Here is a 27036-nt window from a genome sequence, read left to right as displayed (position 1 = left end):
CAGTTCTGGAATCAGGGGAAGGCCCAGACGAGGGCTCTGCGTCGGAGGCAGAGATGGGGTCAGGGCCATCTGGGAGCGATGCACACACTCCGGAGCCTCCAGAGGCGGACAGCGGAGAGGCAGAGGAACAGGAGGAGCCTGTTCCTAGTGCACACATGTGAAGAGCTGCTGAAAGGCAAGAGCAGCTAAAGCAAAAAGGACGACTCGGGAGTAAGGCCAGGAGATGATTAGCCCCTCCCATAAGGCTTAAAAGAGTAGCAACAGCTCTTGGGCTCTTTGTAGGAAAGCAACATTGCTCCAATTGTTTCTAGTCAGTGTCTCTTGTTTCTGAACTTTGTGGGGCTTTGCCAAGAAAAGCCTTTGGCAGGGTGCCAAAGAAGACAAAGGTTTGTGATAAGGTCGAAGGACTTTTTTCTGAAGGACTTGTTTTGGAATTAATTTGGACTAAGCTGAGAATGAAGTAATTCTCAGCTGTTCTAATAAAATACATTTGTTTAGGACTGATTATGTCTGGTAATCACTACTTGGGCCTAGGTCACACCACCTTAGCTGGGTGACTCTGGGCCAATCACCAGAAGACTGTGAGTTCTAGTCCTACCTTAAGCATGCAAGCCAACTGGGTGAGTTTGGGCCAATCACTAGGGGACAGTGAGTTCTAATCCTGCCTTAGACGTGAAAGCCAGCTGGGTGACTTTGGGCCACTTACTCTCTTTAAGCCCACCTCACCTCACAGGGTTGTTGTTATAGGTAAAATGGAGGAACTTGTGCTGAATATGTTTGCTGCCTTGAGTGATTTATAAAAATTAATAAATAAATAAATTCAAACAGCTAATAAGATTTTTCCTTCTCTGGACGTTTCTCATTAAACCATTCAGCAACAATCAGTTACCAGTTAGAAATACTGAGTGTTCCTTCTCTTGCTTGTACCATCAATCACTGAGCAATTTATTAAATGTGGTTAAGATCAAATACCGATGTGAAAAGTACCTTTCTTTCAAGAAACCAAAAGGAAGATATTGGGGGTTTTTTGGGGGTGTGTGTGTGTGTTAAGGCATAAATCTTCTCTGCCAAGAAAGTTATTAAAACCAAAATGCAACAAGACAAATTATACTTGTTCATTTGAATTAGGCAAATTATCTTTAGCCAAGCGGAAAAGAAAGAAAAATATATCTTTGCATGCGCATAAATATACCTCTGTCCTCCCCTCCTTCTTTGTGCTAATTCTGTCATTCGCAAAAGAAGCTGGAACAAGGTGAAGTCAAATGCAAATGAGAGACATCAGTCTTCTTGGTATATTTAGTTTCTATATTTTCTCTATTTGGGAATTCGGTATGTAACCTCCGTTTTCTTGGTATGCTATTCATAGCCTCTAGTTTCAACTCTGGGAAGAACGAAAAATAGCTCAGGCGGCCAATTCTTTCCCCCACGCCTTAGCAATTCTCTAACCCTGGAGGCGAAATGGTTAAAATGTAGTATTGCAACTGTGCTAACTGCCAGCAGTTCGATCCTGACCAGCTCTAGGTTGACTCAGCTTTCCATCCTTCCGAGGTCAGTAAAACGAGGACCCAGATTGTTGGGGGCAAGAGGCTGACTCTGTAAACTGCTCAGAGAGGACTGTAAAGCACTGTGAAGCAGTATATAAGTTTAAGTGCTATTTGTCCTTCCTTCCTTCCTTCCTTCCTTCCTTCCTTCCTTCCTTCCTTCCTTCCTTCCTTCCTTCCTTCCTTCCTTCCTTCCTTCCCTTCCCTTCCCTTCCCTTCCCTTCCCTTCCTTCCTTCCTTCCTTCCTTCCTTCCTTCCTTCCTTCCTTCCTTCCTTCCTTCCTTCCTTCCTTCCTTCCTTCCCTTCCCTTCCCTTCCCTTCCTTCCTTCCTTCCTTCCTTCCTTCCTTCCTTCCTTCCTTCCTTCCTTCCTTCTTTCCTTCCTTCCTTCCTTCCTTCCTTCCTTCCTTCCTTCCTCTCTCTTAATTCCCTTTCTCATTCTCCTTCCTGGTGGTTAGAATGCAGTATTGCAGACTAATTCTGCCCACTGCCAGGCGTTCGATCCTGACCGGCTCAAGGTTGACTCTTCCTTCCGAGGTCGATAAAATGAAGACCCAGATTGTTGGGGGAAATAGACTGACTCTGTCAACCGCTTAGAGGGTGCTGTAAAGCACTGTGAAGCGGTATATAAATCTAGTACTATTGCTAGTGCTATTTTCATCAGGTCTCTGGCTAAGAATTAAATGAGCCCTGCCATTTTAATTTGCGGTACCGTAGCCAATGTTTAGGAATGTGGTGGCTCAGTGGCTAAGATGCTGAGCTTGTCGATCGAAAGGTTGGCAGTTCAGCAGTTCGAATCCCTAGTGCCGTGTAAAGGGGTGAGCTCCCGTTACTTGTCCCAGCTTCTGCCAACCTAGCAGTTCAAAAGCACGTAAAAAAAAAATGCAAGTAGAAAAATAGGGACCACCTTTGGTGGGAAGGTCACAGCATTCCGTGAGCCTTTGGCGTTGAGTCATGCCAGCCACATGACCAGGGAGACGTCTTCGGACAGCGCTGGCTCTTCGGCTTTGAAACGGAGATGAGCACCGCCCCCTAGAGTCGGGAACAACTAGTACATATGGGTGCTAGGGGTGGATTCTACTTACCCTTACTACTGGTTCGCTTTGCTTCCTGATGACATCTGGATCAGTAGGCGGAGCCTCCCGCCAGTTTTACTACCGGTTCTTGCGAACCGGTCCAAACCGGGGACAACCCACCACTGGTGCGAGGGGAACCTTTACCTTTTCAGCACAACTTTTAAAACTTCTTTTTCATTTTCTGTAATATCAGGTCGTCCTCAACTCCATCCTAGTTCTATTCTACTCTTCAATGCTAGTAATCTGCAAAGGATCTTCATGTCAGTTGACTGAATGAAATCTGCCGTCAGTAACATTGATGAAAAAGGAAGTAAGCCTGTGGGTTGGTGGTGGAAGGGGGAATATGAGCTTCCAGGTAATATTTTGACAGGCGAAATTCCCTTTTCACAGATACTGCTTTTGCTGGCAAAACATACATTTCTCGCAGACAGATTCCAACAAATTTATTTATTTATTTATTTGTCGTAACAATACATACAAGCATTGCAAAAAGGGTTATATAATATACGAACGTATATATGAGGAGAAACGAGGTACTATAAACATATATATATACATAGGGGAAGAAACAATAGGACAGGAACGGTAGGCACGTTTGTGCTCTTATGCACGCCCCTTAGAGTCCTCTTAGGAAAGTGGTGAGGTCAACCGTGGACAATTTTTGAGTAAAACTTCTGGGGTTATGAGAAGAAACCACAGAGTCAGGTAATGCATTCCAAGCATATACAATTCTGTTACAGAAATCGTGTTTTCTGCAATCTAGACTGGAGCGGTTGACACTGAGTTTAAATCTGTTGGTAGCTCTTGTGATATTGTTATTGAAACTAAAAAAGTCATTGACAGGAAGGACATTACAACGGATGATTTTATATGCTAAACCCAGATCCCGTCGAAGGCGACGAAGTTCCAAGTTTTCTAGACCCAGGATATCAAGTCTGGTGGAATCTTCAGAACGTAATTTTCTTTTTTCAGGCTACCATGGAGGGAACACCGGAATTGTTTCACGAAGGAGTAAAAGCGAGAAGGCAACTGATCTCCCAAATAATTGTATTTTGAAATACCCCTAAATTGAAATATAATGTAAACACTCATCTTTTGGCTTTCGTTAAATGCCACAAAGCAATTTTACTGCCCGTAAATGGGCTTCTGATAATTGCATTTTCTCTTTGTGGTTAGCGTGGGATAAGTGGTATTTATTTACTGTGCTTTTTTTAAAAAAGGAAAATAATATTTCTTCCAGGCAGGGAATGTTTGACTGGTTAATACGGCTGGGCCCAAAATTTCTGTTGACAAGGAACCGTTGTTAAGTGAGCTTTGGCCCCTTTTATGACCTTTCTTGCCACAGTTGTTAAGTGAATCCCTTTCCGTTCTTAAGTTAGCCACACGGTTGTTAAGTGAATCTGGCTTCCCCATTGACCTTGCTTGACAGGAGGTCGCAAAAGGGGATACTGCAACCGTCATAAATATGAGCCAATTGCCAAACGTCTAAATTTTGATCCTATTGCGACAGTCGTAAGTGCGAAAAATGGCCCGGAGTCAGGTTTTTTTCAGTGCCGTTGTAACTTCAAACGGTCACTAAACGAATGGTTGTAAGAGGAGGACAGCTTCAACAGGTAGTCTTCAACTTACAACGGTTCATTTAGTGACCATTCAAAGTTACATCGGCGCTGAAAAAAGTGACTTATGACCAGTTTCACACTTACGACCGCTGACGCATCCTTATGGTCACGTGATCCAAATTCAGATGCTTGGCAACTGACTCGCATTTACGACGGTTGCAATATCCCGGGGTCACTATTGACCTTTGGCGACCTTCTGACACGCAATGTCAGAAGTCAATGTTAAGTCAACGTTAACTTGGAACCTTACACGCAAAGTCAATGGGGGACCGAGATTCATTTAACAACCACGTTACTAACTGAACAAAGGCGAGGATTGTTATAACAACTGTGGCAAGACAGCTCGCAAAAGGGAGCAAAACTCACTTAACGACCGTCTCGCTTAGCAATGTAAATCTTGTTAGCCCAGGCCTTATTAAACCAGTTAAACTGTCAACTGCCTGAAAGGAGTATTTATTTTTCCAGCAACGAAATTTTTAGAATTCTTGATTCTTAGTAACAGAAAATTTGGGCTCAACTGTGGTCGTAACTCAAGGACTTGAGTGCAGAGAAGAGCAACAAAGATGATGAGGGGACTGGAGACTAAAACATATGAAGAACGGTTGCAGGAACTGGGAATGTCTAGTTTAATGAAAAGAAGGACTAGGGGAGACATGATAGCAGTCTTCCAATATCACAGGAGTTGCCACAAAGAAGAGGGAGTCAAGCTATTCTCCAAAGCACCTGAGGGTAGAACAGTGCTTCTCAATTATTTTCTGTCATGCCCCCCTAGGAAGAAGAAAACATTTTTCGCGCCCCCCGCGCGACTGTAAACATGGGGCTTAGCTTGTTATGACAGTGTTTGCCGAGGTCAAACGCGCCCCCCTTTATGGCCGCCCCACTATTTGAGAAGCACTGGGGTAGAACAAGAAGCAATGGGTGGAAACTAATCAAGGAGAGAAGCAACCTAGAACTAAGGAGAAATTTCCTGATAGTTAGAACAATTAATCAGTGGAACGACTTGCCTCCAGAAGTTGTGAATGCTCCAACACTGGAAATTTTTAAGAAAATGTTGGATAGCCATTTGTCTGAAATGGTGTAGGGTTTCCTGCCTGGGCAGGGGGTTGGACTAGAAGACCTCCAAGGTCCCTTCCCAATCTGTTGTTGTTGTTGTTGCTGTTGTTGGGAACATTTGGACAGGAACGGTAGGCACGTTGGTGCTCTTATGCATGCCCCTTACAGACCTCTTAGGAATGTTGTTGTTGTTGTTGTTGTTGTTGTTATTATTATTATTATTATTTACCTTACTTACTGCCTTTTCTTCTCTGCTAACTTATTGGGTTTTTTAAAAAAATTTTTTGCTTTGAGGTGCCGCTTAAGATGGACAAGAACGAGGAGCCGGGTTCTTCGATGGGCGATCTCTCTCTGACAAATTGCAGCGCTGCGGTGAACGTGTGCCAGATGGAGCCCAACATCACCTATGTGGGCTTTTATCTCCACCACCCGCTCGTCGCTTCCGTTTTCATCGTCTCCTACCTCCTCATCTTCCTTCTCTGCATGATGGGCAACGGAGTCGTCTGCTTTACCGTTCTGCAGAGCAGGCATATGCGCACCGTCACCAACCTCTTCATCTTGAATCTGGCGGTCAGCGATCTGCTGGTGGGCGTCTTTTGCATGCCCACCACTCTCCTGGACAACATCATCACAGGTACATGGGCCCACGGGGCACCGCATCCTTCATGGGGGAGGATCATTCCCGCAAATGTCAAAGAGGGACAAGGGGGGAAACACAATCCGACTTGTGCAATTGCGTTAGTATAAGTAACCTGTAGAGCCCTTGGTGCTCTCTAAACTTAGCTGTTCTCTTGAAGACATCTCGTTACCTGACTAGGTAACATCATCAGTGCTAGAAGGAAGTGGGGTTTACAAGGAGGAGGAGGAGGAGGAAGAGGAGGAGGAGGAGAACTGTGGGATTCGTGATGCTCTCTGAACTTGTTTGTTTTCTTGAAGACATTTCATTACCCAACTAGATAAAATCATCAGTGCTAGAAGGAAGTGGGGTTTACAAGGAGGAAGAGGAGGAGGAGGAGGAGGTGGGGGGAGAAGTGTGGGGTTCTTGATGCTCTCTGAGCTTGTGTCGTGTCCCACTCCTCCGCTGACAGCCGGGTCGGGGAAGGCCGTATCAAGCGTGCCTCTGCAGCTCTGCCAAAGTCCTATCAGAGTTCTCAAGGCAGGCAGGAGACCAGGAAGTGACTTCAGCAATCCAAGTTAGACTTTGCCAGACTCAGAGAATGCCAGAAAGCAGATTCTTTATATAGGCCATGGGGTGTGGCTCCATGACTCAGCACTTATCCAGGCCTGCCCCTCCCTTCCTTTTGCTGACGTCGCCTCTCTACTCTCCAAAAGCGAGGATCTCTCCAGCCTCCAGCTGTTGGTAATCTTAGTTCATGATTGGCTTCACATTCTTCAGGCTCACATGCTGTGGGGGAGGGGTTTAGTTGCTCCGTTTGCCTGGGCATGGTGCCAGGACTGGGGGCTGAAGGCACGTCAGGCCCTTCGTCTTGCTCGGCCTGTCCGGGCATGGTGCCAGGGCTGGGGCCTGGAGGCATGCCAGGACATTCTTCCGAACTATCAGCATCTGGCAGGAGATAAGAGGGGCCCAGCTGCGGCGGGGGGAGCGAGCGAGACACAACAGCTTGCTTGTTTTCTTGAAGACATTTCATTACCCAACTAGGTAACATCAGCAGTGCTAGAAGGAAGTGGGGTTTACAAGGAGGAGGAGGAAGGGGAGGAGGAGGAGGAGGAGGAGGAAGAGGAGGAGGAGGAGGAAGAATGTGGGGTCCTTGATGCTCTCTGAGCTCGCTTGTTTTCTTGAAGACATTTCATTACCCAACTAGGTAACATCATCAGTGCTAGAAGGAAGTGGGGTTTACAAGGAGGAGGAGGAAGAGGAGGAGGAGGAAGAATGTGGGGTCCTTGATGCCCTCTGAGCTTGCTTGTTTTCTTGAAGACATTTCATTACCCAACTAGGTAACATCATCAGTGCAGTTAGGTAATGAAATCTCTCAAGAAAACAGCTAAGTTCAGAGAGTACCAAGAACCCCACGGTTTAACCCTGAAATACAAATAGTCTCTTCTATTGATATAAACAATCTAAATAGAAGTAGTTCTTAAGCTTGTTTGTTTGTTTGTTTGTTTGTTTGTTTGTTTACATTTATACCCGCCTTCTCCAAGACTCAGGCTTACAATGTATAAGGCAATAGTCTCATTCTATTTGTATATTTTTACAAAGTCAACTTATTGCCCCCAACAATCTGGGTCCTCATTTTACCTACCTTATAAAGGGTGGATGGCTGAAACACAGGACTCAGAAACCAATGATCAAGGCTCACTGCAATAATTGCTCATTTAATAATTTCTGGAGGAATTCCCCCAGAAAACCATGGGAGGGTTTCCTATAGACAAAAAGATGTACTTGTATTTATATGGGCTGAAGAGATTGTAGAAAAAGTGCTTTTATTTATTTATTTTATTTCTTTTTTATTATTTAGATTTTATACAATATACAAATTAAGACAAAAGTTAAAATAAGATATTCTATAAATGGCCGAAAATTTAAAACCGTCAAATTTGACCCATAAAATTCATAAAAATACCCCAATTAAAATTATTAAAATTCAAAAAGTTTAAAAATTAAGCCAGTCCCGCTTGGATAAACAAGTGCATTTTCAATTCACGGCGAAAGGTCCGAAGGTCAGGTAATTGACGCAAACCAGGGGGAAGTTCGTTCCAGAGGGTTTTAACCTTTTAACCTTTTAAAAGTTTCCGACGATCCCAGCTGAGCCGCATGATCATCAGAGGCTTTTTTTTTTACTTTTAAAAGCATTTTTTCAGCCGAAGAAAAAATGCTTTTAAAACAACAACAACAACCCTCTGAAGATCACGCGGCTCAGCTGGGCACGGGGGGGGGGCAGGGATTTTTGTTACCGATTCTCCGAACCACCCGCCACCATCGCTACCGGATCAGGCGATCCAGTTCAAACTGGGAGCATTTCACCCCTGATGCAGGGGCTGGATTTGGGGTTTTGATTTACTGAGCAAAAACCCACAACTCTCAGATTCGGGTTTGCCCAGATGTGCCAGTAAAGCTACTCTAATAAACGGGAACTTTGAGAAAATGCTTGCATTGGAGGTTTTAATTGGAGTTGGGGTTTTCTGAAATGCTGACAGTTTCGCATGTTAAACTACAACCAAACAAATCATATTATCATTGTAATATTGTAATATTGTAACTTTGTAATACTAGTTGGTTGCTACGAAACTATGTGATTGGGCATGATAGATTGACACTTACAGCCTGAAACTTAATGTAGAATGTGTAACTCCGTAGCATCAGAGCGTGGCAACTGGCAGTTGGAACAGAGGGGGAAGGGGGAGTAGAATGTCCCAGCCCACAGGCTGGATGAGTCATGCACTGGTCACACACAAGCCCGGTTTAGGGAAGGGGTAGCATCGGAGTGTGTGACTATAAGGCAACTGGCAGTTGGAACAGAGATCCTTTCAGTTGGGGAGTGGGAATATAATGCCTAGCTCCTTAGCATCAGAGTTCTCAAGGCAGGCAGGAGACCAGGAAGTGACTTCAGCAATCCAAGTTAGACTTTGCCAGACTCAGAGAATGCCAGAAAGCAGATTCTTTATATAGGCCATGGGGTGTGGCTCCATGACTCAGCACTTATCCAGGCCTGCCCTCCTTCCTTTTGCTGACGCCGCCTCTACTCTCCAAAAGCGAGGATCTCTCCAGCCTCCAGCTGTTGGTAATCTTAGTTCATGATTGGCTTCACATTCTTCAGGCTCACATGCTGTGGGGGAGGGTTTTAGTTGCTCCATTTGCCTGGGCATGGTGCCAGGACTGGGGGCTGAAGGCACGTCAGGCTCTTCGTCTTGCTCGGCCTGTCCGGGCATGGTGCCAGGGCTGGGGCCTGGAGGCATGCCAGGACATTCTTCCGAACTATCAGCGTCTGGCAGGAGATAAGAGGGGCCCAGCTGCGGCGGGGGGAGCGAGCGAGACACAACAGCTTGCTTGTTTTCTTGAAGACATTTCATTACCCAACTAGGTAACATCATCAGTGCTAGAAGGAAGTGGGGTTTACAAGGAGGAGGAGGAAGGGGAGGAGGAGGAGGGGGGGGGGAAAGCGTGGGGTTCTTGATGCTCATTGAGCTTGTTTGTTTTCTTGAAGACATTTCATTACCCAACTAGATAAAATCATCAGTGCTAGAAGGAAGTGGGGTTTACAAGGAGGAGGAGGAAGAGGAGGAGGAGGAGGAAGAATGTGGGGTCCTTGATGCCCTCTGAGCTTGCTTGTTTTCTTGAAGACATTTCATTACCCAACTAGGTAACATCATCAGTGCTAGAAGGAAGTGGGGTTTGCTCTCATCCAAACAACGAACCACCAAGACATTCCCACTAACACTGATGATGTTACTTAGTTAGGTAATACAAAGCCCACTCCCTACTAACAATGTTACTTAGTTAGGTAATGAAATGTCTCAAGAAAACAGCTAAGTTCAGAGAGTACCAAGGACCCCACAGTCTAACCCTGAGTTACAAATATTATCTTCTATTGATATAAACAATCTAAATAGAAGTAGTTCTTAAGCTTGTTTGTTTGTTTGTTTGTTTTGTTTGTTTACATTTATACCCCGCCCTTCTCCGAAGACTCAGGGCGGCTTACAATGTATAAGGCAATAGTCTCATTCTATTTGTATATTTTTTACAAAGTCAACTTATTGCCCCCCCAACAATCTGGGTCCTCATTTTACCTACCTTATAAAGGGTGGATGGCTGAGTCAACCTTCAGGCTTTGTGTTCTAATAACAGGCTTCTCTATTGCCTGAGCTATCCTGGCCCTTCCCTGCTTCCCTGCAGTTTATTTTTTTTTTTAGCCTGGTCTGCCTTGTAGGATTGGCATCCCTACAATATTTGGAATCAAACACAGGACTCAGAAACCAGTGATCAAGGCTCACTGCAATAATTGCTCATTTAATAATTTCTGGAGGAATTCCCCCAGAAAACCATGGGAGGGATTCCTATAGACAAAAAGATGTACTTGTATTTATATGGGCTGAAGAGATTGTAGAAAAAGTGCTTTTATTTATTTATTTTATTTATTTTTTATTATTTAGATTTTTATACCGCCCTTCTCCCGAAGGACTCAGGGCGGTGTACAGCCAGAATAAAAACAGTACAATATACAAATTAAGACAAAAGTTAAAATAAGATATTCTATAAATGGCCGAAAATTTAAAACCGTCAAATTTGACCCATAAAATTCATAAAAATACCCCAATTAAAATTATTAAAATTCAAAAAGTTTAAAAATTAAGCCAGTCCCGCTTGGATAAACAAGTGCGTTTTCAATTCACGGCGAAAGGTCCGAAGGTCAGGTAATTGACGCAAACCAGGGGGAAGTTCGTTCCAGAGGGTTTTAACCTTTTAACCTTTTAAAAGTTTCCGACGATCCCAGCTGAGCCGCATAATTATCAGAGGCTTTTTTTTTTACTTTTAAAAGCATTTTTTCAGACGAAGAAAAAATGCTTTTAAAAGTAAAAAACAACAACAACAACCCTCTGAAGATCGCGCGGCTCAGCTGGGCACGGGTGGGGGGGGGCAGGGATTTTTGTTACCGATTCTCTGAACCACCCGCCACCATCGCTACCGGATCGGGCGATCCAGTTCAAACTGGGAACATTTCACCCCTGGTGCAGGGGCTGGATTTGGGGTTTTGATTTACTGAGGGAAAACCCACAACTCTCAGATTCGGGTTTGCCCAGATGTGCCAGTATACCTACTCTAATAAACGGGAACTTGGAGAAAATGCTTGCGTTGGAGGTTTTAATTGGAGTTGGGGTTTTCTGAAATGCTGACAGTTTCGCATGTTAAACTACAACCAAACAAATCATATTATCATTGTAATATTGTAATATTGTAACTTTGTAATACTAGTTGGTTGCTACGAAACTATGTGATTGGGCGTGATAGATTGACACTTACAGCCTGAAACTTAATGTAGAATGTGTAACTCCGTAGCATCAGAGCGTGGCAACTGGCAGTTGGAACAGAGGGGGAAGGGGGAGTAAAATGTCCCAGCCCACAGGCTGGATGAGTCATGCACTGGTCACACACAAGCCCGGTTTAGGGAAGGGGTAGCATCGGAGTGTGTGACTATAAGGCAACTGGCAGTTGGAACAGAGATCCTTTCAGTTGGGGAGTGGGAATATAATGTCTAGCTCCTTAGCATCAGAGTGTGTGACTATAAGGCAACTGGCAGTTGGAACAGAGGGCGAGGGGGAGAAGAATGTCCCAGCCCACAGGCCAGATGAGTCATGCACTGGCCACGCCCATGGCCAGTTTAGGGAAGGGGTAGCATCAGAGTGTGTGACTATAAGGCAACTGGCAGTTGGAACAGAGGGTGAGGGGGAGAAGAATGTCCCAGCCCACAGGCCAGATGAGTCATGCACTGGCCACACCCATGGCCGGTTTAGGGAAGGGGTAGCATCAGAGCATGTTAATATAAGGCAACTGGCAGTTGGGACAGAGTTCCTTTCAGGTGGGGAGGGGGAATAGAACGTCTAACTCTTTAGCATCAGAGAGTGTGAATATAACACTGTATATAAAATACTAATGATCGGATGGTCATTTTGAAAAATTGTTTCTTAGCGAGCACCTAGAAGCCAAGATGAATACACACACACACACACACACACACACACACACACACACACACACCCAAATCTTTTGCCTTTAATACAAAAGTTATTGAATGCTGTAGCCCCCCTTTTTTGGTGCACTAAACTGAAAAGAATTGAATACGGTTGTTGAGCTTTTCATCGAAAACAATCCTTTTTTTTCCAGGATGGCCTTTTGGGAGCATTGCCTGCAAAATGAACGGCACCGTCCAGGGAATATCTGTTTCTGCTTCTGTCTTCACTTTGGTGGCCATTGCAGTCGACAGGTAAGGCTTTGTATAAACCTCAAAAATTGATAGAGGGTACAGAAATCAGGTGGTGGCTCAGACACTGAGCTTGTCGATCGAAGGGCCGGCAGTTCAGCGGTTCGAATCTTCAGTGCCGCATAATGGGGTAGGCTCTCGTTACTTGTCCCAGCTTCTGCCAACCTAGCAGTTTGAAAGCAGGTAAGTAGAAAAATAGGGACCACTTTGGTGGGAAGGGAACAGCATTCCGTGCGCCTTTGGCGTTGAGTCATGCCGGCCACATGACCACGGAGACGTCTTTGGACAGCTCTGGCTCTTCGGGTTTGAAATAGAGATGAGCACTGCCCCCTAGAGTTGGGAACGACTTGCACGCATGTGCAGGGGGACCTTTACCTTTACCTTACAGAAATCAGTTGTTCTTCTGTTGCTTAGAAAGGTGTGTTCCTCAGACTTGGAAGTGCGATCAAGGCGAAAATGAGGATAGAAAGCACAAGCACCTAGGGCCACAATTCATTTATTTTTGCTCAGACGTTTCTGCACCTTGACATTAAAAAGATACCAGTATATAACTGTTTCGATTGTGTGATATGGTTAAGGAAACTTAGAGATGCAAGCACTGTTCCAAAGCCATAATTGATCAAACTAATTGTATGCGAGTTCAGAATTCTGGTTTACTTTTTGTAATGTTTGACGGAAAAGACGTGTCCTTTGTAGATTATTGTTTCTCTTTAGCCAAGAAAGGAAAGGAAAGGAAAGGAAAGGAAAGGAAAGGAAAGGAAAGGAAAGGAAAGGAAAGGAAAGGAAAGGAAAGGAAAGGAAAGGAAAGCTATAGTGGGAGAGTGAGATATTAAGACTGAAGTCTAGTTATGGGTTGAGGGAGGAAGGAAGGAGGAAGGAAAGAGAAAGGAAGGAAGGAAGGAAGGAAGAGAAAAAAGAAAGAAAGAAAATATATGGGGGAGAGAGAGATATTAGGGCTGAAGTCTAGTTATGGAGGGAGAGAAGGAAGAGAAGAGAGAGAAAGAAAGAAAAAGAAAGAGAGAAAGAAAAAGAAAAAAAGAAAAGATATAGGGGGAGAGAGATATATTAGGACTGAAGTCTAGTTTGGGAGGGAGGGCAGAAGGAAGAAGGAAGAAAAGAGAAAGAAGGAAGGGAGGAAGGAAAGAGAGAGAGAGAAAGAAAGAAAGAAAGAAAGAAAGAAAGAAAGAAAAGATATGGGGGATATATATATATATATTAGGACTGGTCTAGTTATGGAGGGAGGGAGAGAGAGAAAAAAGGAAAGGAAGAGACAGAAAGAAAGAAAGAGGGAGAGAGAGAAAAAGAAAGAGACAGAGGGAGAGAGAGAAAGAAAGAAAGAAAGAAAGAAAGAAAGAAAGAAAGAAAGAAAGAAAGAAAGAAAGAAAGACAAAGATAATTAGAAAATTCCTAGGCATCAAAGGGCAGGACAAGAAGTAAGATATAAAATATTGAGTCCATAGAAATAGTGCAGAGAAGACCAAGAAATATGATAAGAAGTCTGAAGGCTAAAGCATACAATGAATGGTCGTGTGAACTGGGTATATCTAGCCTAACGATGAGAAGAACCAGGAGTGACATATCAGCAGTCTTCCAATCTTTGAGGGGCTGTCACAGAAAAAGGGGGGGGGGTCCACCTATTCTTCAAAGCACCTGAGGGCAGGACAAGAAGTCACGGATGGAAACTTATCAGAGAGGGATCCAAATTCCTGTCAGTAAGAATAATAAAATCAATGAAAAGGTTTGCCTTCAGAAGTTGTGAATGTTCCATCAGAAGTTGGGGGTACTCCATTAGTGGGGGTTTTCAAGAAGAGATTGAGCAGCCATTTGTTTGAAATGGGATAGAGTCTCCTGGGCTGGACTAGAAGACCTCCAAGGTCCCTTCCAACTCTGTGTTATTCTGTTGTGTTTCTGTGATTCTTAGCACCATAAAAATCAACTTTGTGCTTTTCCACAGTGTTGCTGTTTGACGAACTTAACCTATTCCTTCTTCTCCCCCTTGTAGGTTCCGTTCTATTGTTTATCCCTTCAAACCAAAACTTACCGTATGGATAGCACTTATGTTGATAGTCATCATCTGGGTCCTGGCTATTGTCATCATGTGTCCTTCTGCTGTCATGCTGAAGCTAGTAGAAGAAAAGCATTTCCAGGTCATTCTTGGCGAGGACAACCAAACCCGTCCCATCTACTGGTGCCGGGAAGACTGGCCCAACGAGGACATGAAGAAGATCTACACCACTGTCCTCTTCGCCAACATCTACTTGGCTCCTCTGTCGCTCATCGTCATCATGTACGCTCGGATAGGGATCACGCTCTTCAGCACGGTCCTCGCCTCTGGCAAGCAAGGCCACGAGCGCCACTCCGTGTACAAGAAGAAGTTGAAGGTCATCAAGATGCTGATCATCGTGGCTTTATTGTTCATCCTCTCCTGGTTGCCCCTGTGGACCTTGGCCATGCTGTCCGATTATGCAGAACTGGACGATGCACAGTACAAGCTCATCAATATCTACGTCTACCCCTTTGCCCATTGGTTGGCCTTCTTCAACAGTAGCGTCAACCCAATCATCTACGGCTTCTTCAACGAGAACTTCCGTCGAGGTTTCCAAGCTGCTTTCCACCTGCAGCTCTGCTCCAGGGAGGCGATACCTCGGGAAATGTATTCTCAACGGGCACAAAGCAATGCGGTCTTGCCAGCCACGGTTCCCCAGCAGATAGACCATGATCTATCCTCGTGTGTCGCCGGGCGGTCTGCTCAAAAGGGGAACTGGGTGGACAAGACGCAGGTTCTGGTGATGGAGAACCTAGAACGTGCTTCAAACAACAACGGCGCTAAGCAAGACTTGCTTTGAACTACCTCAGCTGCTGGATGGATTCAGGGTTTCTCAACTTCGGCAAATTTAAAATGCGTGGACTTCAACTCCCAGAATTCTCCGAGCTGGCTGGAGAATTCTGGGAGTTGAAGTTCACACATCTTAAAGTTGCCAAGGTTGAAGAAACATTGTCCTAATTGACATAACATTTGAGCCCATCTGAGGGGGAAAAATAATTGCTGGTGTTTTGAGATCTTCTAGCTGCATTGAATTGTTTCTATCTCCTACAGGTAGTCCTCGACTTACAACCATTCATTTAGTGACCATTCGGAGTTACAGCAGCACTGAACAAAGGGACTTACAATCAGCCCTCCCACTTTTGATCATCAGAGCTCTCCCTCCCCTCCCCCCGAGTCATATGATCCAAATTCAGGCACTTGGCAACCGATTGCCATTTGTCACCTTTCTAGCTTGTTTCCGACAGGCAAAGTCAAAGGGGGAAGCAAGATTCTCTTAGCAACTATGTGATTCACTTAACAACCATGGTGTCGTGTCCCCCTCCCCCTCTGACGACCGGATCTAGGAAGTCCGTATCAAGCGTGGCAACAAAGCCTCTGCAGCTTGTCAAATTCCTTCGAGGTTTCTCAGGGCAGGCAGGAGTCCAAGTTGTGACTTCAGCGATAGGGTCCGATATCAGCCAACTCGATAAGACTTTGCTTGACTCAAGGTTGGAATGCCAAAAGCAGGTCCTTTATATAGGCTGTGGGGTGTGGCTCCATGACTCAGCATTTATCCAGGCCTGCCCCTCCCTTCCTTTTGCTGGCGTCGCCTCTCAGATCTCCGGAAGCGAGGATCCTCCCACTTTGAATTCTCTTCAGCTGGATCTGCTGTCAATAATTCCAGCACGTGGCTGGCTTCCTGCTCACACACTGTAGGAGTGAGGTTTATCAGGTTTGTTTGTTCACTCCTTGAATCCTCTCTGGGCATGGGGCCAGGGCCGGGGGCTGGAGGCATGACAGGCCGTTCATCTTCATTATCAGACTCGGAGTCTGATAACAGGCCTGGGTGTAGACGGGAGGGGCCCGGCTGAGGAGAGGAGGGAGGACGAGGCACAACACATGGTGTTTCAATAACCATAGCAAAATAGGTCATGGGAAATTGGCCAAGGATTCATTTGACAAACCACCTCACTTAGCAGCAAACATTCCGGTTCTAATTGGAGCTGTAAGTTGAGGGCTACCTATAGTTGATTTACTAGAATTTTGAGGGAAAGTATTTTTCCAAGATCTATAAGAATCAGGAGTGATTGCGTATTCTTTCTGTATATATAATGCTTGGACTATCTCACAGAAGAAGTCTCAAAGTGCTACGGGTGGATCTTTACAGTTGCCATATGTTGTACATAAAGTATTTTTTTAAAGAAGAAAACCAATTTTTTTCCCCCAAGAGATGTTTATACCTGAAGAGTCGGAGATCATCGCTTTCCATTCAAGAGTTAGCACAACTCAGGATCCCTATTAAAATATAAATTCTTGGCTGTAAACACTAAATCCATTCCAGCATGCAATCGCCATAAACGAGAGCAGAGATGGGGAACAATGGCCCCTTTATGACTTGTGGACTTCAACTCCCAGAATTCCTGAGTCAGCCTGGCTCAGGAATTCTGGGAGTTGAAGTCCACAAGTCATAAAGGGGCCATCGTTCTCTACCCTGACTGAGAGGATGGTACATAAATATTTAGTTTCCTTCGGGCTTTCTTTGAAAGGAAAACTGGGCTTAAAACGTATACAGATTTTATGCATTAAAAATTTATGTCTGCTTTTCTTTACTTTGAGACGGGAAGTGAGCGGCCGGTACTCCTCAACTCTCATGATATCTTGAGAATAAGGTTCAATGATTAAGGGAGGAAAGGTGTTATCTCAAATTCCTTCACCTTATTTGCTCTTTTAGGTGACTAATACCATTGTCAGGGTTCCAAGTAACACCCCCAATGAAATCAAATCCGGAGGCTTGAGTTTCCCCAAAGCTAATTTTTATTAGAGATGTCATATTGGCACATCTGGGAAAACCCGAATCTGAGAACGTCTGGGTTTTCCTCACCCAAAAGAAAGTTCAAGTCCTTGCCCTTCACCCGCATGTCCATCACACGAACCAATCGGGTCCTCTCTGGAACAGAAGATACCTCCTCATTCTTCTCAGCACAGCTGCAGGGCACAACGGCCTTGATTTTCTAGAAAGAATGTTATTTTGACTACATAAATACATTTGTCTCCGCTGCCCTGCTTGAGAAGGGGGTTGGACTAGAAGATAGATTAACAGAGTTGGAAGGGACCTTATAGGTCATCTATTCCAATTCCCCTGAAGCTGGAGACCCTACATTATTTCTGACAGAGGGTAGTCCAATCTCTTCTTGAAAGCCTCCGGTTGTTGTGTCTGCGCCCCCCAAGCCGGGCCTGCTGCCAGAAAGTGACTTGGACAGTGAGGGGGAAGGGGCGTCAGGACTTACCTTGGGAGCACCGGCTTCCCTGGCTCAGCTCCAGGAGCCAGAGGCAGGCCAGGTGGAAGAGATAACGAGGCCTCCATCCCCTGACTCTTCCCCCCCAGGCCACGCCTGCAGACCCAGCTGACGGCAATCAGGCTTGGTTTCGTAGGCAGGAGAGGAGGGAACAACAGAAGCAAGGGTGGGGCAGGCCTAGGAAGTGCTGAGTCATGGAGCCACACCCCACAGGATATAAAAGGCAGCGAGAGCTGCTGTGTCTCTTTGTAACAGGCAAATCCACTGATTAAGAGCTGAAGTTTGTTTCTAGGTGACTCACCAGCGTCGTGGAAGATAACGGATGCTCTTGGCAGATGCTGGCTATTCTGCTGCCAGAGCTGATAGTGACGGCTAATTAAGCCATCGTTCGGACGGAGGCGAGGGAGGACAGAACACCGGTGATGAAGCTCCCACAATTACCAAAAGCAACTTCTGTTCCATTGGTTGATTGTTCTCACTGTCAGAAAATGTCTCCTTATTTCCAGGTTGAATCTCTCCTTGGTCAGTTTCCATCCATTATTCCTTGAATGGTCTTCGAGTGCTTTGGAAAATAGCATGACCCCCTTCCTCTCTGTGGCAGCCCCTCAAGTATTGGAAGACGGCTATCCTGTCTCCCCTGGTCCTTCTCTTCACTAGACTAGCCATGCCCAGTTCCTGCAACCATTCATTGTAGGTTTTAGCCTCCAGTCCCCTAATCATCCCGGTTGCTCTCCTCTGCACTTTTTCTAGAGTCTCAACATCTTTTTTATAGTGTGGTGACCAAAACTGGATGCAATACTCCAGGTGTGGTCTTACTTGGGCTTTATAGAGTGGTATTAGTACCTCCCTTGATCTTGATTATATCCCTCTGTTAATGCAGTTTAGGATTGCATTGGCTTTTTTGGCTGCCGCCGCACACTGCTGGCTCATATTTAGCTGGTTGTCCACTAAGACTCCGAGATCCCTCTCTCAGTTACTGCCATTAAGCCTGGTTTCACCCAGTCTACCTCTAAGGTCCTTTCCAATTCCTCTGTTATTCTGGGTTATATTTCCTTCTGCTTCACATTACAATTGACAAGGTAGGCCAAGAGAATTGGAGTTGGGTTGGGTGGTTGGTGCCTCAGCAGAAGCAACAGACACATGGGTTTCATCTCAAACCCAGTTTACTGAATGGCAAATGAAACATCTCCCAGCATGCTGTTCTTTTTTTGGGGACTGTACAGTTTTGAGCCTTTCTGGAGTACAGCAACACCAATGTAAATAAATTGCTTGCAATTTTATTATCATAGCAGTTGGTTGGTCTTTCTTAATTTACTCCTGGACAAGTTGGCTACACTAAAGGGTAAGGTTTTACCACAGTGAATACCGTATTTTTCGGAGTATAGGATGCACTTTTTTACCTCCAAAAAGAGCCTGAAAATTTGAGTGCGTCTTATACTCCAAATGTAACCCCACGCGGTGCCCAAAATAGCTACCCAGAACAGCTGCTATCTTCTCTTACCCCTTCCGTGCTTTGCCTGCTTTAGTCACTGGAGCTCCCTCCGAGGATCAGCTGTGCTTTTGAAGCTGGTTTTCAGTCCCAGCGCGAGCAAAGCGATCTTCCGTGCTTTGCCTGCTTTTCTAATTGCTGCTTCCTCCGACAATCAGCTGTGCTTTAGAAACACAGCCCCAACCAGTCTCAACCTCAAAACCAGTGAGTGAATTAATGTGCTAGGACTAGCCAGATGAATACCTGGTAGGCAGAATCCCACCCCCTATTTTTCTCCCCAAAAACTAAGGTGCGTCTTATACTCCGGTGCATCTTATACTCTGAAAAATATGGTAACTCTGTTTACTGAAGTTCTTTATCCCTTGAGTGTGTATTTAAAAAGGATGCAAATTCATCAGGAGGACCAGGGCTCATTGCACCGTTTTAAATGATTAAATTTAACTTGGTTACACAAAAACCTGCACAGCCAATGTTCTGGCAGTAAGACTGTCATGCAATCCATCCCGTAAAATGAAGCACTCTTAAATTTTGTCTACAATGCAAAACATGCAATAAAAGTTAAATGCTGTTAGGTTTTGGCCACAAAGACATGTTTTTTTAAAAAAACAAGGAGAGAATGGCTTCAGAAAATCCCAAATGAGTCCTCAAATTCTCAAATGAAGACCATTCCTTCGAAGTTACAACCACCCTAAAAATTGTGGGCATTTTTTTCACACAATAAATATGAATCAGTTGCCAAGCATCTGTGACCATGGGGATGCTGCAACCAATGGTAAGTGTGAAAATTATATGGTCATTGTTTTTAATGCTGTTGTAACTTTGAATGGTCACTAATCGAACTGTTATAGGTCCGAACTATCTGTACAGTAGTGGCCAAAATTGTGGAAACCTTTTGGGAAAAGTGTATTTTCTAAAACTATCCGATAACACCGCATTTTTTTTGGAGTAGTGCCATAAAATTATATATCAATGAAAAGATAATTTAATCAAGAATGTAAGGCAATAATTTTTATGAAGGATTTGCTGTTAGAAGAGCAGTTACAGGATAAAGAAGAAAAGTGAAACGTAGAAAAAATGAGATACACAAAAATGATCACCATAGAAAAAACGAGACATACAAAAATGATCACCATGTCAGTTAATACTTAGTTGGATAACCTTTAGCATAAATTACGGCCTTACAACATCTTCCCATGGAGTGAACCAAGTCTTTGAGTTCTGCAGCTGTTATCATGTGAAACCAAGATTGAAGGATTGCTTCTATTAACTGGGTTTTATTACTGGGTCGCTTCTGACTAACCAGTTTCTTTAGTCGGCTCCCTAGATTTTCACTTGGGTGAAGGTCTGGTCTGTTCCCAGGCTATTCCAGCAGTAGAATAGGATTATCTTGAAACTCCAAAAAAAAAAAAAAGTGGTGTTATTAGCCATCAAACCTCAAAAATACACTTTCCCCAAAAGTTTTCCACCATGTTGGCCGCTACTGTATATTAAGAATATTGGGAAGTAGCTAGAAAAGATCATAGGAAAACATGTAGACTTAAAATCCGAACTGTTTTTATCAGGTATAATAACAGAAAAATTAGATAAGGAAAGTATGTATTTCATATTACATGTCCTAGCAGCAGCGAGGATTATCTTAGCTCAATACTGGAAAAATGAAGAAACCCCGCAGGATGAAGAGAAAATTAAGAAGATACTAGACTCTGCAGAAATGGACAGATTGAAAATTAAACAGAAAGAAGATACGGAATACTATCAAACATGGAATCTATTTTATCAGTGGTTGGAAAAAAGGGGTGGAGATTAAGAATGGAATCAGTGTCATTAAGCAAATTAAAATATCCAGGCAACATGATATTAATTAAGCAGCAAGAAATGCAATTAATAAAAAAAATCAATAAAATAATATTGGAAAAGGGCCTTGTTTGGCATTGAAAAAAAATGCCAAATACATATAAATATAAATATAAATATAATACATATACATCAGTGGTGGGATTCAATTTTTTTTTCTACTGGTTCTGTGGGCGTGGCTTGGTGGGCGTAGCATGGCTTGGTGGCCGTGGCTTGGTGGGCATGGCAGGGGAAGGATACTGCAAAATCCCCATTCCCTCCCCACTCCTGGGGAAGGATATTGCAAAATCTCCATTCCCACCCCACTCCAGGGGAAGGATATTGCAAAATCTCCATTCCCACCCCACTCCAGGGGAAGGATGCTGCAAAATCTCCATTCCCTCCCCACTCCAGGGGAAGGATGCTGCAAAATCTCCATTCTCCCCCCACTCCAGGGGAAGGATACTGCAAAATCCCCATTCCCTCCCCACTCCAGGGGAAGGATATTTCAAAATCCCCATTCCCTCCCCACTCCAGGGGAAGGATACTGCAAAATCTCCATTCCCTCCCCACTCCAGGGGAAGCTACCGGTTCTCCAGAACCTGTCAGAACCTGCTGAATAGCATCCCTGATACACATATGCATATATATATATATATATAGGGATAAGTTTTTTCCAGGTAAATAGCATATGGAACACTACGTTAGAACCCACATGCATCCTCCCAAAATGCCAGTTGCTGGGCACACAAAATACAGAATTAGCAAGCCCTGATCTTGTGGGTTTCCTAGCACAATTGAATTGGCTTGCGAGTTAAGCAGGCAACCGGATAGATAAATCTTCCTCTTTTATCCCAGCCTGCAATTTTCATGCCCTGCAAAGCCAGCGTTCTAATGTTCTTTTGAAGAGCCACGCTTACTGAAATGATTGCAAGCTGGATTTCATTTGCGGTGGAAACGCACCTCGATGGAAGAGATGGGAAAGACAAAAGCATTAAAAAAACCCCAAAAAAAAACCCAAAATCACCCAGAGAGCCACAGCCTCATTTAATCTCTCTTGCTTTTCAGTCCGAAACTATAAATATCTGCTTCATTTGCTACTCACCTCTTTCGGAAAGCAGGAGGGTTAATATCATATCCAGACTTTGGGTGGGGGGTGGGAATCCATTTCTGGAGGTGGTTAATCTACCAGGACCTCATTATCAATAACTCCAGAAGTAGATTTGGCCAGCATTCAACTTGGTCAACCACCAGTCAAATGAGCAATTTGCATTTTCATGAACCTTCTGCCTGGGTAAATTACCGATGGTGTATTTTATTCTATCTCATTGTTGGGCTAAGCTTTTCTGAATCAGCACATGGAGAAGATGGATATAAACCTTCCTGGTTTTGGGTGGATGTACTTCTCACTTACATCTGGCTCTGTGGCTTTTTTTTTTTCCGGGTGTATCTTGTTTCTCAATAAATCTGTTGCTTCGGAGGAACTTTGAAAAAGAAAGAAAGAAAGAAAGAATTGAAAATATGAAAAAGAAAAGGAGAGAAGTAATTGTTGGAAGAAAGATGTTGTGTTGAAATTGTCCTCTCTAAATAGCAATAGCAATAGCATATATATAAAGGTAAAGGTTCCCCTTGCACATATGTCCTAGTCGTTCCCGACTCTAGGGGGCGGTGCTCATCTCCATTTCAAAGCCGAAGAACCAGCGCTGTCTCAAGATGTCTCTGTGGTCATGTGTGTTGTGACTCCACCCCCTGAGCCTGTCCTCATGGAGGAGAGTGACTTGGAAAGTGAGGGAGAGGAGCCAGCAAGGCCTCCCTCACCAGGAAGCTCCTCGCTGGCACCGTCCCAAGTTCCAGCTGCAGGCCAGGAGGAAGAGCTGACAAGGCCTCCCTCTCCTGCACCCTCCTCCTCCCTGGCAATGCCTCAAGTTCCAGCTGCTGCTGATCAATCCTGGATTGATCCAAGGCAGCGACGAAATAAGCGTGCACAGCAGAGGAAAAGGTATGGCAGGCTCAGAGATTGCTGAGTCACTGAGCCACACCCCACAGGGTATAAAAGTGGGTGGAGCTGCCATGTGGCCCTTGTGACGGACAAAAAAGCTACCAAGGGTGCACTGCAGCTCAGTCGTTGGAGGGTTAAAGGACTTTGTCAGTGAGTTTTGGCAACGGATCTTGGACACGAGATAACAGACTCAGAACTTGGCAGGCCTCTGCATGGTCACTGTCAAGTATTTCCTCAACTGAAGAAAATCAGGTCTGTAGAAAATAAAAAGACTGGGAGACACGTGTCTTTGCGCTTGCTCTGTGAAGTGGAGAGGGGGAATAGAACAATGTGGCCAGCATGATGTTGTGACCCAAGTTCCTGGACCCGGACTCCTGGACTCGGATGATTCAGAAAGTGAGGGAGAAGACCTGGCAAGCCCTGCTTCTCTTGGGCCCTCTCCCTCCCTGGCACCCACTCAAAGGGAGGAGGAGGGGCCGGCAAGGCGTGATTCTCTGGAGTCTTCTTCTGATTTGGCAACGCCCCAAGAACAGTTTTGGAGTGATGCAAGACTGTGCAGACGTGACCGGCGCGCGCAGCAGAAGCAGCGTTGGGATAAAGCCAAGGAATGATGGTCATGCAGTGACATCTGCAGAGACTATAAATAGGAGGCGGGATTTCCTGGTTTTTTGTCTTGGACAAAGCAATGAATTGGCGCGGGCAAACTGTATCAATGGAGGGAAGAATATATTCGTGAGTAATTCTGGCCTTATCTATAATTTCCTTGTTATCTCCAGAAACTTGGCAGGCCTGTGGGTAGACGTGGCCAGGACATTTATCTATGTAAATAAAGTAGAAGAGGAGGCCTTTGACTGACTCTTTGTTGGGAGTATTGGGGGAGGGAAACAGAACACATGACTAAACGCCAAAGGCACACAGAACACTGTTACCTTCCCGCCAAATGTTGTCCCTATTTTTCTACTTGCATTTTTTACCTGCTTTCGAACTGCTAGGTTGGCAGAAGCTGGGACAAGTAATGGGAGCTCACCCCATGACGCGGCACTAGGTATTCGAACTGCTGAACTGCCGACTTTTCGATCGACAAGCTCAGCATCTTAGCCTCTGAGTCACCGCATCCCTTAGCACTTATATACCACCACCACCCTAGTACTTTACAATACTCTGGGCAGTTCACAATGTCGACATATTGTCCCCAATAATCTGAGTCCTCATTTTACTGACCTCGGAAGGATGGGAAGGCTGAGTGAAACCTTGAGCTGGTCCGGATCAAACTTCTGGCAGTGGGCAGAGTTAGCCTACAAGACTCCATTCTAACCACTGCATCACCATAATGCAACTGTTTTACTAACTAAACAACTTAACAATTGTGGCAAGAAGGTTGTAAAATGGGACAAAACTCACTTAACAACTATCTCACTTAGCAACGTAACTTTTTTGGCTCAATTGTGGTCGTAAGTCAAGAACTACCTGTGTTTGACCATTGGCTAATTCCGATCAAACATAGAAATGAAAACATCTTGTCCAACCAACCAAATGACATGGGAGAAGATCATGTTAGATTTAGTCCTGAGATGGAGTGGAAGATGGGACTTCAAATTTCTCTTCCCTCCAGCTCTTTATCTTATAAGCAACTTTGTATTAACGCCATTGAATTGTTGGGTATCTTTAGCACCATCGTCACTTTTTAGCTATTGTAGTCTGCTGAGTCATTCGGTTGTTCTTGTGTTGTGTCCATCACATGATAATAGGGAACATCAGAATGGTATGTTCAGAAGTTGTGAATGCTCTAACACTGGAAATTTTTAAGAAAATGTTGGATAACCATCTGACTGAGATGGTGTAGGGTTTCCTGCCTGGGCAGGGGGTTGGACTAGAAGGCCTCCAAGGTCCCTTCCAACTCTGTTGTTATATTATATTATATATTAAAACGTCTCTGCGGTGCCTTCACAACCATGAGGGCCAAATACGGTTCTAGGATCCTGAGTGGGTAGGATTGTGTGGAGTTTGACTACACAAACTGGTCTCTAGCTTATTTATTTATTTATTTTTAATATTAAAGTGAAGGATGAAATTCAACAGTGAGAAAAGTAAGGTTCTACATTTAGGTAAAAAAACCCCAAAATGCACAGGTACCGTAAATGTGGTACCTTGCTCAATAGTAGTAACTGTGAGAAGGATCTAGGAGTCCTAGTGGACAACCATTTAGATATGAGCCAGCCGTGTGCAGCAGCTGCCAAAAAAGCCAACACAGTTCTGGGCTGCATAAACAGAGGGATAGAATCAAGATCACATGAAGTGTTAATACCACTTTATAAGGCCTTGGTCTTCCAATATCTCAGGGGCTGCCCCAAAGAAGAGAGAGTCGGGCTATTCTCCAAAGCACCTGAGGGCAGGACAAGAAGCAATGGGTGGAAACTGATCAAGGAGAGAAGCAACTTAGAACTAAGGAGAAATTTCCTGATAGTTGGAACTATTAATAAGTGGAACAACTTGCCTGCAGAAGTTGTGAATGCTCCAACACTGGAAATTTTTAAGAAGATGTTGGATAACCATTTGTCTGAGATGGTGTAGGGTTTCCTGCCTGGGCAGGGGGTTGGACTAGAAGACCTCCAAGGTCCCTTCCAACTCTGCTATTATTTTATTTTATATATTATAAGGAGGTCTTGCTTCATAATTGTACCTTCCCTGGGAGTCTGTTATTATAAAATTATGGATGGAAAGATGGAGACAACCTTGAAGGCCAGATATGGTTCTAGGTTCCTGAGTGGGTAGGATTTGTGTGGAGAAACTAAACTACCCATAAACTGGTCTCTAGCTTATTTTTATTTTTTTTTAATATTAAAGTGAAGGATGAAATTCAACAGTGAGAAAAGTAAGGTTCTACATTTAGGTTAAAAAAAAAGCAAAATGCACAGGTACCGTATATGTGGTACCTTGCTCAATAGTAGTACCTGTGAGAGGGATCTTGGAGTCCTAGTGGACAACCATTTAGATATGAGCCAGCACTGTGCAGTAGCTGCCAAAAAAGCCAACACAGTTCTGGGCTGCATTAACAGAGGGATAGAATCAAGATTACATGAAGTTTTAATACCACTTTATGTGCCTTGCAAAGGCCACACTTGGAATATTGCATCCAATTTTGATCATCACAATATAAAAAAGATGTTGAAACTCTAGAAAAAGTGCAGAGAAGAGCAACCAGGATGATTAGGAGACTGGGGACTAAAACATAAACTGGTCTCTAGCTTATTTTATTTTTTTTAATATTAAAGTGAAGGATGAAATTCAACAGTGAGAAAAGTAAGGTTCTACATTTAGGTTAAAAAAAAAGCAAAATGCACAGGTACCGTATATGTGGTACCTTGCTCAATAGTAGTACCTGTGAGAGGGATCTTGGAGTCCTAGTGGACAACCATTTAGATATGAGCCAGCCATGTGCTGCAGCTGCCAAAAAGCCAACACAGTTCTAGGCTGCATTAACAGAGGGATAGAATCAAGATCACGTGAAGTGTTAGTACCACTTTACAGTGCCATGGAAAGGCTACACTTGGAATATTGCATCCAATTTTGATCATCACAATATAAAAAAGATGTTGAAACTCTAGAAAGAGTGCAGAGAAGAGCAACCAGGATGATTAGGAGACTGGGGACTAAAACATAAACTGGTCTCTAGCTTATTTATTTATTTATTTATTTATTTATTTATTTATTTATTTATTTATTTATTTATTTATTTATTTATTTATTTATTTATTTATTTATTTATTTATTTATTTATTTTATTTTATATATTATAAGGAGGTCTTGCTTCATAATTGTACCTTCCTGGGAGTCTGTTATTATCTAGCATAGTAAGACTTCCCTTTAGCGTAACAAATAACTGGTGATTTAAGAGATACGTTCAATGGGAATGGAAGTATTTTCAGGTGCTCAGATTTTCACCCAAACAATGAAAGCGGTGTTGTAATTCTACCACACAAGCTTTGTTTTTGGTGCATATACATATATACATATATATGTAGTCAGTAAACATAAATTCATAATTTGCCCAGCTGTGAAATTTCTTTGGGATACCTCAGAAGCTCAGGGCTTTGTCTTATGAGAAGAAAACACTATGTCATATAGGAAAAGTTGTATTCTGTGCAAAAGTCAAATAGAGGTAGTCCTTGAC

The 27036-nt window shown here is 43.9% G+C and overlaps 1 protein-coding gene across 1 annotated transcript; it reads left to right on the top strand.

Moving 5' to 3' along the window:
- The first annotated feature begins 5593 nt into the window (after window positions 1-5593).
- On the top strand, window positions 5594-15068 carry NPFFR2 (neuropeptide FF receptor 2). Its single transcript, XM_058193097.1, has 3 exons — window positions 5594-5921; window positions 12126-12225; window positions 14225-15068. Exons 1-3 carry the CDS (start codon window positions 5594-5596, stop codon window positions 15066-15068), a joined length of 1272 nt encoding a protein of 423 aa, XP_058049080.1.
- The last annotated feature ends 11968 nt before the right edge of the window (window positions 15069-27036 follow it).

The sequence above is a fragment of the Ahaetulla prasina genome, chromosome 8 (genome assembly GCF_028640845.1).
Source record: "Ahaetulla prasina isolate Xishuangbanna chromosome 8, ASM2864084v1, whole genome shotgun sequence".
Lineage (NCBI taxonomy): Eukaryota > Metazoa > Chordata > Lepidosauria > Squamata > Colubridae > Ahaetulla > Ahaetulla prasina.
The sequence above is the reverse complement of the archived record's forward strand: the minus strand, read 5'-3'. Positions and strand labels throughout refer to the sequence as shown.

Coding starts and splice junctions, on each gene's coding strand:
- NPFFR2 (XM_058193097.1), top strand. CDS start 5,594: ATGGACAAGAACGAGGAGCCGGGTTCTTCGATGGGCGATCTCTCTCTG. Junction 5,922..12,125: donor CCTGGACAACATCATCACAG/GTACATGGGCCC, acceptor TTTTTTTTCCAG/GATGGCCTTTTGGGAGCATT. Junction 12,226..14,224: donor GTGGCCATTGCAGTCGACAG/GTAAGGCTTTGT, acceptor TCCCCCTTGTAG/GTTCCGTTCTATTGTTTATC.